The sequence below is a fragment of the Pongo pygmaeus genome, chromosome 17 (assembly GCF_028885625.2).
Source record: "Pongo pygmaeus isolate AG05252 chromosome 17, NHGRI_mPonPyg2-v2.0_pri, whole genome shotgun sequence".
Classification (NCBI taxonomy): Eukaryota; Metazoa; Chordata; class Mammalia; order Primates; family Hominidae; genus Pongo; species Pongo pygmaeus.
The window spans coordinates 92213571-92224607 of NC_072390.2; the positions used below are offsets into that span (position 1 = coordinate 92213571).

At 41.5% G+C, this 11037-nt stretch overlaps 1 protein-coding gene across 6 annotated transcripts in view; it reads left to right on the plus strand.

Annotated features, from left to right (window-relative positions):
* Positions 1-11037, plus strand: part of ZNF236 (zinc finger protein 236) — a 151759-nt gene extending 140722 nt beyond the window's left edge. For all 6 annotated transcript variants that reach the window (XM_054460242.2, XM_063653846.1, XM_063653845.1 and 3 more), the window contains one exon: positions 9326-11037. In XM_054460242.2, coding sequence (XP_054316217.1) covers positions 9326-9450 — 125 coding nt within the window. In that variant the 3' untranslated portion in view covers positions 9451-11037. The remainder of the gene's footprint in view (positions 1-9325) is intronic.

Consider the following 11037-nt stretch of genomic DNA (forward strand, 5'->3'; position numbering starts at 1 on the left):
CAGCCTCAGTTGTGTGGACTGGAAGCCTGTGCTTTATTTTTTTATTTCCATAGGTTATTGGGGAACAGGTAGTGTTTGGTTACATGAGTAAGTTCTGTAGTGGTGATTTGTGAGATTTTGGTGCACCCATCACCCGAGCAGTGTACACTGCACCCTATTTATAGTCTTTTATCCCTCACCCCCTTCCCATTCTTTCCCCCTGAGTCCCCAAAGTCCATTGTGTCATTCTTATGCCTTTGTATCCTCATAGCTTAGCTCGCACTTATGAGTGAGAACATGCGACGTTTGGTTTTCCATTCCTGTGTTACTTCACTTAGAATAATGGCCTCCAATTTCATCCAGGTCGTTGCAAATGCCATTAATTCATTCCTTTTTATGGCTGAGTAGTATTCCATTGTGTGTGTGTGTGTGTGTGTGTGTGTGTGTGTGTGTATATATATATATAAATACCACAGTTTCTTTATCCACTAGTTGATTTATGGACATTTGGTTTGGTTCCCTGTTTTTGCAGTTGCGAATTGTGCTGCTATAAACATGCGTGTGCAAGTGTCTTTTTCATACAATGAAAAAGATTCTACTTATTTTCCTCTGGGTAGAGATACCCAGTAGTGGGATTACTGGATCAAATGGTAGTTCTATTTTTAGTTCTTTAAGGAATCTCTGCACTGTTTTCCATAGTGGCTGTACTAGTTTACATTCCCACTAGCAGTGCAGAAGTGTTCCCTGTTCACCACATCCATGCTAGCATGTACTATTTTAAAAAATTTTTTGATTATGGCCATTCTTGCAGGAGTAAAGTGGTATCACATTGTGGTTTTGATTTGCATTTTCCCGATCCTTAGTGATGTTGAGCATTTTTCCATATGTTTGTTGGTCATTTGTATATCTTCTTTTGAGAGTTGTCTATTCATGTCCTTAGCCCACTTTTTGATGGGATTGTTTGTTTTTTTCTTACTGATTAGTTTGAATTCATTGTAGATTCTGGATATTTGTCCTTTGTCAGATGTATAGATAGTGAAGATTTTCTCCCACTCTGTGGATTGTCTGTTTAGTCTGCTGACTGTTCCTTTTGCCGTGCAAAAGCTCTTTAGTGTAATGAAGTCCCAGATATTTATCTTTGTTTTTATTGCATTCACTTTTCTGCTCTTGGTCCTTGCCTAAGCCGATGTCTAGAAGGGTTTTTCCAATTTTATCTTCTAGAATTTTTATAGTTTCAGGTGTTAGATTTTTTTTATCCATCTTGAGTTGATTTTTGTATAAGATGAGAGATGAAGATCCAGTTTCATTCTCCTACATGTGGCTAGCCAATTATCCCAGCACTGTTTGTTGAAAAGGGTGTCCTTTCCCCATTTTATGTTTTTGTTTTCCTTATCGAGGATCAGTTGGCTATAAGTATTTGGGTTTATTTCTGGGTTCTCTATTCCATTCCATTGGTCTGTATGCCTATTTTTATACCAGTACCATGCTGTTTTGTTGACTATGACCTTATAGTATAGTTTGAAATCAGGTAATGTGATGCCTCCAGATTTGTTCTTTTTGCTTAGTCTTACTTTGGCTATGTGAGCTCTTTTTTGATTCCATATCAATTTTAGAATTGTTTTTTCTAATTCTGTGAAGAATGATGTTGGTATTTTGATGGGAATTGAGATGAATTTGTAGATTGCTTTTGGCAGTATGGCCATTTTCACAATATTGATTCTACCCAACCACGAGCATGGGATGTGTTTCCATTTGTTTGGGTCATCTGTGATTTCTTTCAGCAGTGTTTTGTAGTTTTCCTTGTGGAGGTCTTTTACCTCCTTGGTTAGGTGTATTCCTAAGGTTTTTTTTGTTTGTTTGTTTGTTTTTGTTTTGTTTTTCCTAGCTATTGTAAAAGGGGTTGACTCCTTGATTTGATTCTCAGCTTGGTTGCTGTTGGTATATAGAAGAGCTACTGATGTCTGTACATTAATTTTTTATCTGGAAACTTTGCTGAATTCTTTTATCCGTTGTAGGAGCTTTCTGGAAGAGTCTTTTGGGTTTTCTAGGTAAGCAATCATATCATCAGCAAACAGTGATAGTTTGACTTCCTCTTTACTGATTTGGATGCTCTTGATTTCCCTCTCTTTTCTGATTGCTCTGGCTAGGACTTCCACTGCTATGTTGAAGAGGAGTAGTGAGAGTGGGCATCCTTGTCTTGTTTCAGTTCTCAGAGGAAATGCTTTTAACTTTTCATCATTCAATATTATGTTGGCTGTGGGTTTGTCATAGGTGGCTTTTATTATTGAGGTATGTCCCTTGTATGCCGATTTTCCTGGGAGTTTTAATCATAAAGTGATGCTGGATTTTGTCTGATGCTTTTTCTGCATCTGTAGAAATGATCAAGTGATTTTTGTTTTTAATTCTGTTTATGTGGTGTATCACATTTACCGACTTGCATATGTTAAACCATTCCTGCATCCCTGGTATGAAACCCACTTGATCATATGGTGGAGTATCTTTTTGATATGTGTTGGATTCGGTTAGCTAGTATTTTGTTAAGGATTTTAGCATCTATGTTCATCAGGGATAATGGTCTGTAGTTTTCTTTTTGGTTATGTCCTGTCTTGGTTTTGGTATTCGGGTGATACTGGCTCCATAGAATGATTTAGGGAGGGTTCTCTTTTTCTCTGTCTTGTGGAATAGTGTCAAAAGGATTGGCACTAATTCTCCTTTGAGTGCCTGGTAGAATTCTGCTGTGAATCCATCTGGTCGTGGACTTTTTTTTGTTGGTAATTTTTTAGTTACCATTTCAATCTTGCTGCTTGTTATTGGTCTGATCAGGGTATCTAATTCTTCCTGATTTAAGCTAGGAGGGTTGTATCTTTCCAGGAATTTATCCATCTTTCTAGGTTTTCTAGTTTATATGTGTAAAGGTGTTCATAGTAGCCTTAAATGATCTTTTATGTTTCTATGGTGTCAGTTGTGATATCTCCCATTTCGCTTCTTATTGAGCTTATTTGGATTTCCTCTCTTCTTTTCTTGGTTAATCTTGCTAGTGGTCTATCAATTTTATTTATCTTTTCAGAGAACCAGCTTTTTGTTTCAGTTATCTTGTGTTTGTTTGTTTCAACTTCATTTAGTTCTGCTCTGATCTTGGTTATTTCCTTTCTTCTGGCTGAGTTTGGTTTTGGTTTGTTCTTGTTTCTCTAGTTCCTTGAGGTGTGACCTTAGATTGTCTGTGTGTGCTCTTTCAGGCTTGATGTAGACATTTAGGGCTACGAACTTTCCTCCTAGCACTGCCTTTGCTATATCCCAGAGGTTATGATAGGTTATGTCACTGTTGTTGTTCAGTTTGAATAATTTTTTAATTTCTATCTTGATTTCATTTTTCACCCAATGATCATTCAGGAGCAGGTTATTGAATTTTCGTGTATTTGCATGGTTTTGAAGGTTCCTTTTAGAATATATTTCCAGTTTTATTCCACTGTGGTCTGAGAGAGTGCTTGATATAATTTCAATTTTCTTAAATTTATTGAGGCTCATTTTGTGACCTATCATATGGTCTGTCTTGGAGAAAGTTCCATGTGCTGTTGAATATAATGTATATTCTGCAGTTGTTGGATGGAATGTTAGTTATATATCTATTAAGTCCGTTTGTTCCAAGGTATAGTTTAAATCCATTTTTTCTTTTTTGACCTTCTGTCTTGATGACCTGTCTAGTGCTGTCAGTGGAGTACTGAAGTCTCCCACTATTATTATGTTGCTGTCTATCTCATTTCTTAGATCTATTAGTAATTGTTTTATAAATTTGGGAGCTCCAGTGTTAGATGCATGCATGTTTAGGATTGTGGTATTTTCCTTTTATCATTATATAATGTCCCTCTGTCTTTTTTAGCTGCTGTTGCTGATGACAATGCAGCTAAGCAATGATATTTTTGCAGTGAATTTTCCAGGTGTTCTTTGTGCTTCTTGTATTTGGATGTCTAGGTCTCTAGCAAGGCTGGGGAAGTTTTCCTCGATTATTCCCCCAAATATGTTTTCCAAACTTTTAGATTTCTCTTCTTCCTCAGGAATGCCGATTATTCTTAGGTTTGGTCATTTAACGTAATCCCCAGACTTCTTGGAGGCTTTGTTCATATTTTCTTATTCTTTTTTCTTTGTCTTTGTTGGATTGGGTTAATTTGAAGACCTTGTCTTCGAGCTCTGAATTTCTTTCTTCTAGTTGTTCTATTCTATTGCTGAGACTTTTCAGAGCATTTTGCATTTCTATAAGTATGTCTGTTGTTTCCTGAGGTTTTCCTTGTTTTTTATTTATGCTATCAATTTCATTGAATATTTCTCCCTTCACTTCTTGTATCATTTTTTTTTGATTTCCTTACCTTTGGCTACACCTTCCTCTGCTACCTTCCTGATTAGCTTAATAACTTCCTCAATTCTTTTTCAGGTAAATCAGGGATTTCTTCTGGGTTTGGATCCATTGCTGGTGAGCTAGTGTGATTTTTGGGGGGTGGTAAAGAACCTTGTTTTGTTATATTACCAGAGTTGGTTTTCTGGTTCCTTTTCATTTGAGTAGGCTCTGTCAGAGGGAAGGTCTAGGGCTGAAGGCTGTTGTTCAGATTCTGCGGTCCTACGGGGTATTCTCTTGATCTAGTACTCTCCCCCTTTTCCTATGGCTGTGGCTCCCTGAGAACAGAGCTATAGTGACTGTTACCTTTCTTCTTGGTCTAGCCACCCAGCAAGTCCACCCGGCTCCGGGCTGGTACTAGGGGTTGTCTGCACAGAGTCCTGTCATGTGAACCATTCATGGTCTCTCAGCCGTGGATACCGGTGCCTGTTCCGGTGGAGGTGGCAGTGGGGTGAAATGGACTCTGTGAGGGTTCTTACCTTTGGTGGTTTAATGCTCTATTTTTGCACTGGTTGGCCTCCTGCCGGAAGGTGGTGCTTTCCAGAGAGCATCAACTGTGGTAGCATAGGGAGGAACAGGTGGTGGGCAGGGCCCTAGACCTCCCAAGAGTATATGCCCTTTGTCTTCTGCTTCCAGGGTGGGTAGAGAAGGAGCATTGGGTGGGGGCTGGGCTAGGCATGTCTGAGCTCAGACTCTCCTTGGGCGGATCTTGCTGTGGCTGAGTATTTGCGGTGTCTGCTGGGTCCTGCAGGAGTAATCCACTTCCTTCAGAGAGTCTGTGGGTCCTCTCAGGTTTCCTGATTTATTCCCCTAGTTGTTCGGGAGCAAAAATTCACAATGCGAGCCTCCACATGCTGCCCTGTCCCTCCGAGCTGGAGGTGCAGTCTAGTCCTGCCTCCCATCCGCCATGATCTCAGGAAGCCTGTGCTTTTGTTACTTTAATACTTAGTGTTTGCAGTTGTTGAAGTTGGCTATGGACTGCCCCCCTTCACATACACACACACACATACACACACACACACAGAATTTGATTAGATTAAATTTATGATATATTTTGGCAAGGACACAGAAATTTATTGGAGTAAAATGGCAGCCCAGAACCTGAGCAAGTGCAGCATTTCTGAGCAGCTCATTTCTCACTGGACAGAGCTTTCTGTAGGGGCCTTCAGCACCTGGGCAGTCAGAGGCCCAGAATAGCATCTCTGTCTTCACAGCATGTCTGGAAGCCCCTTTTCCTGGAGCATGCAGTTCAGGTGCTGTCTTGGTACTCAGGGGCACAGCGCAAACAGAATCTGCACCAACTGCTCCTGTCTGCATCCTGTTGACCTGGCACAGACAACACGTGGGCCTTGGTTTTTCTCTTGATTCGCTAACGTTCATGCCCTTCAGAGTATGGATATTTGGGTGTGATCCTACTGCTTGTCTGTCTCTTGTTCACCTTTGTTTCCTACACAGAATCTAGCAGTAGCATCCATCTCTGAGGAAGGAATGACAGTAAATGGCCTAGACTAGGTTTCAGAGAGTGGCAGTAGCTATGCAAGGAGCTAGAAATGTTAAAGTCTGAGTAGACCCCTTGGTGCGCTCCGTGCATTTTGTGGGTGTGATTTGATTGTTGGAGGTGGTATGCTCTGTGAGATGTGTGGTTTGGTTGTTGGAGGTGATGTGATTCGTGAGATATGTTATTTGGTTGTTGGAGGTGATGTGATTTGTGAGATGTGTTATTTGGTTGTTGGAGGTGATATGATTCGTGAGATGTGTTATTTGGTTGTTGGAGGTGATGTGATCTGTGAGATTTGTGATTTGGTTGTTGGGGGTGTTGTGATTCGTGAGATGTGTTATTTGGTTATTGGAGGTGGTGTGATCAGTGAAATTTGTTATTTGGTTGTTGGAAGTGGTAGTGTGATATGTGAGATTTGTGATTTGGTTGTTGGAGGTGGTGTGCTCCATGAGATTTGTCATCTGGTTGGTGAAGTTGATATGATCCGTGAGACTTATTTTTGGTTGTTGGAGGTGGTGTGATCTGTGACATTTGTGATTTGTTGTTGGAGGTGGTGTGATCTGTGAGATTTGTGATTTGGTTGTTGGAGGTGGTGTGATCTGTGAGATTCATGATTTGGTTGTTGGAGGTGATGTGATCTGTGAGATTTGTGATTTGTTGTTGGAGGTGGTGTGCTCCAAGTTATGTGACTTGGTTGTTGGAGGTGGTGTGCTCTGTGAGATTTGTGATTTGGTGGTTGGAAGTGGCGGTGTGCTCCGAGTTATGTGATTTGGTTGTTGGAGGTGGTGTGATCTGTGAGATTTGTGATTTGGTTGTTGGAGGTGTTGTGATCTGTGACATTTGTGATTTGTTGTTGGAGGTGGTGTGATCTGTGAGATTTGTGATTTGTTGTTGGAGGTGGTGTGCTCCGAGTTATGTGACTTGGTTGTTGGAGGTGGTGTGCTCTGTGAGATTTGTGATTTGGTGGTTGGAAGTGGTGGTGTGCTCCGAGTTATGTGATTTGGTTGTTGGAGGTGTTGTGATCTGTGAGATTTGTGATTTGGTGTTGGAGGTGGTGTGATCTGCGAGATTTGTGATTTCTTGTTGGAGGTGGTGTGCTCTGAGTTATGTGATTTGGTTGTTGGAGGTGATGTGATCTGTGAGATTTGTGATTTGGTTGTTGGAGGTGATATGATCTTTGAGATTTGTGATTTGATTGTTGAAGGTGATGTGATCCATGAGATTTGTGATTTGTTGTTGGAGGTGGTGTGCTCCGAGTTATGTGATTTGGTTGTTGCAGGTGGTGTGCTCTGTGAGATTTGTGATTTGCTTGTTGGAGGTGGTGTGCTCTGAGTTATGTGATTTGGTTGTTGGAAGCGGTGGTGTGATCTGTGAGATTTGTGATTTGTTGTTGGAGGTGGTGTGCTCCGAGTTATGTGATTTGGTTGTTGCAGGTGGTGTGCTCTGTGAGATTTGTGATTTGCTTGTTGGAGGTGGTGTGCTCTGAGTTATGTGATTTGGTTGTTGGAAGCGGTGGTGTGATCTGTGAAATTTGTGATTTAGTGTTGGAGGTGGCAGTGTGCCCTGAGTTAAATGATTTGGTGTTGGTGTTGGTGGTGTGCTCTGCGTTGTGTGATTTGGTTGTTGGAGGTGGTGGTGTGTTCTGAGTTATGTGATTTGGTGTTGGAGGTGGTGGTGTGATCTGTGAGATTTGTGATTTGGTGTTGGAAGTGGTGGTGTGCTCTGAGTTACATGATTTGGTTGTTGGAGGTGGTGGTGTGCTCTGAGTTATGTGATTTGGTGTTGGAGGTGGTGGTGTGATATGTGAGATTTGTGATTTGGTGTTGGAAGTGGTGGTGTGCTCTGAGTTACGTGATTTGGTGTTGGAGGTGGTGGTGTGATCTGTGAGATTTGTGATTTGGTTGTTGGAGGTGGTGGTGTGCTCTGTAAGATCTGTGATTTGGTGTTGGAGGTGGTGGTGTGCTCTGAGTTATGTGATTTGGTGTTGGAGGTGGTGGTGTGACCTGTGAGATTTGTGATTTGGTGTTGGAGGTGGTGGTGTGATCTGTAAGTTATGTGATTTGGTGTTGGAGGTGGTGGTGTGCTCTGAGTTATGTGATTTGGTGTTGGAGGTGGTGGTGTGACCTGTGAGATTTGTGATTTGGTGTTGGAGGTGGTGGTGTGATCTGTAAGTTATGTGATTTGGTGTTGGAGGTGGTGGTGTGCTCTGTGAGATTTGTGATTTGGTGGTGGAGGTGGTGGTGTGCTTTGTGAGATTTGTGATTTGGTGTTGGAGGTGGTGGTGTGATCTGTGAGATTTGTGATTTGGTTGTTGGAGGTTATGGTGTGATCTGTGAGATTTGTGATTTGGTGTTGGAGGTGGTGGTGTGATCTTTGAGATTTGTGATTTCGTGTTGGAGGTGGTGTGATCTGTGAGATTTGTGATTTGGTGTTGAAGGTGGTGTGATCTGTGAGATTTGTGATTTGGTGTTGGAGGTGGTGGTGTGCTCTGTGAGATTTGTGATTTGGTGTTGGAGGTGGTGGTGTGATCTGTGAGATTTGTGATTTGGTGTTGGAGGTGGTGGTGTGCTCTGTGAGATTTGTGATTTGGTGTTGGAGGTGGTGGTGTGCTCTGTGAGATTTGTGATTTGGTGTTGGAGGTGGTGGTGTGATCTGTGAGATTTGTGATTTGGTGTTGGAGGTGGTGGTGTGCTCTGTGAGATTTGTGATTTGGTGTTGGAGGTGGTGGTGTGCTCTGTGAGTTATGTGATTTGGTGTTGGAGGTGGTGTGATCTGTGAGATTTGTGATTTGGTGTTGGAGGTGGTGGTGTGCTCTGTGAGATTTGTGATTTGGTGTTGGAGGTGGTGGTGTGCTCTGTGAGATTTGTGATTTGGTGTTGGAGGTGGTGGTGTGATCTGTGAGATTTGTGATTTGGTGTTGGAGGTGGTGGTGTGCTCTGTGAGATTTGTGATTTGGTGTTGGAGGTGGTGGTGTGCTCTGTGAGGCCAGCAGGTGTTCTTCGGTTGTTTGAGGTGCTGTACTTTGTGAGGGGAGCTCGACAGCTTTCAGTGTAGGGAACCCAAGGGCAGAACACTATATTGTGGGGAGTTTTTGAGGAAGGAAAAAGGGGTAATTTTTTTCTTTAACGTCTACACTGTAGTGCTTCCTGCTTTCCTTTTTATTACAAAAATCATGTGTGTTGGTTATTAGTTGCTCATCCTGATGCTGTGTTAACGTGGCCGTCATGGGAGTGCACTCGTATCACGAGTGCTGTGTGTGCGTTCATACTCACGTAACAGGAACTACCGCCGGCAGACTCGTTTAACCCGCAGCTCAAATGACTCTTTTTTCATTGGAATGGAAAGCAGATTCCTTCAGAAATTCCTTGTCTCTTTTTACCAGAAAGTCTTTATTTAAATGGGAATAGTTTCGTGCTCTGGAAGGTCTGAGGCTGCTTGTGTTTTCTTTGTCTGCATGACAGGAGCTCTGCAGGAGTCCGCAGGTCACCCGGAGCAGGACGGGGAGGAGCTGAGCCGGACCCTCCACCTGGAGGAGGTGGTGCAGGAGGCCGCCGGCGAGTGGCAGACCCTCACCCACGTCTTCTGATGCGAGTCGGAAGTACACCTTTAAGAATGTTTCTGAAGTTACATTTTGTGAAGAGCAAAGCACTTGGAATCTCTGTTTTAAAGCTTCAAGTGTTTAAAATGTTACAATAGTTTTTTAGCTATAAAATTATCTAAAGAATCATTGTCTTTCAGAGACTCATAGGAAAAAAAACTGGGAAAAGTGTCACCGCGTTGTTCTCTTTTGTCTACAAATCACTGAACTCAGGTACTACGGTAGGCGGTTTCCTCCTCAGTCTCCTCCGCGGCTAGTGCGTCTAGTTCACGAAGCAATTAACTGGGTCTTACTATCATTGTAGTGTGATTTCTTTGTATTAGCAAAGACAAAAACGCTAACGTGGAAAAAGTATGTCAGATTTTCCTTCATGCTTCTGGTGATAAGAAGCATAGCTTACAAAGCAAGAGTAAGATTGGGGCGTGAAGTTCAGAAAAAAAATGTTACAACACACAGGGAAGTTTTTTCCACTGTTTTCTCTGTGCATTTTGAAAATTAGTCAAAATGGACTCTTTTTAGTCTACCGTAAGTTAATATAACTGATCCCTTGAGAGGTGGCTGGACCAATTCTCTCTCCGTGACAAATGTTTAATCATTAGTTACAAGAATGCAGTATCTGGGGCGTCAACACGGGGACTCGAGTAAACCTGACCCACCAATAAGGATTCAGCTGTCCACACGGGCTGACGACACACTTACCGCATCAATCTGTGTTCAGGTCCAGAGTTACATAATTGCAGAAGCACAAGCCATACATCGCAGGTAGGAAACCACAGAACCGTCTGCAAGGAGCAAGCAACCGTGGCCCTGTCCACCCCAGCAAATAAGAAGCATATCTGTAGCTTAAGGCCAAGAATCCGTAAAAACCCCATGACTTTCTCTTCGTGCATATAAACAGATGTATTTTTGATTTCAGGGAATTCTTTCGTATCGTCAATGGTGCCACATTAAACATGTCCCAAACCAAATCCCACCCGTGCTGGGCAGAGTGCGTGCACGCCATTCCTACAGCATTCCAAAGATGGAAGGTTCTTTACTTCATGTTAATTTTTCCTTTGAAATTATTTATATGTTCTATATATAAATACATATGTACATAGACAGATATATGGGCCTCTGTGTGGCTGAACAGTATATTTTGTAAATATAAGTACTAGTCCTAATTGCAGAAAGAGCGTCTGAGTTTCACCTCCCCACAAGCACTTCAGATCAGTATTGTATTCATTTTATTAATAAATGGATATCTTTTTCATTGTAATATAAAGCTGGGTTTTATTTTTTTTTCCTGAAAAATAATTGCCTTTATTTTCTCTCATTGCCTCCTTGGTTTCAGAAGAGAGTAGTTTTATTATAAATATTGTATGGACTTTGTATATTAAAAGAGGAGCTCATTTCAGATTCCTAAAGAAATAGACATTTTACTGTTATTTTGAAAGGGCATCTTTTGATTTTTTTGTTGTTGTTGTTCACTTTTGGCATATGTATATAAGTATTATTGATGGTGATATGAAAACTTTTGTTATGTGAAAATATTTAAGTCAGAAAATTGTTAAATAATATTACTTCTTTTCCAAA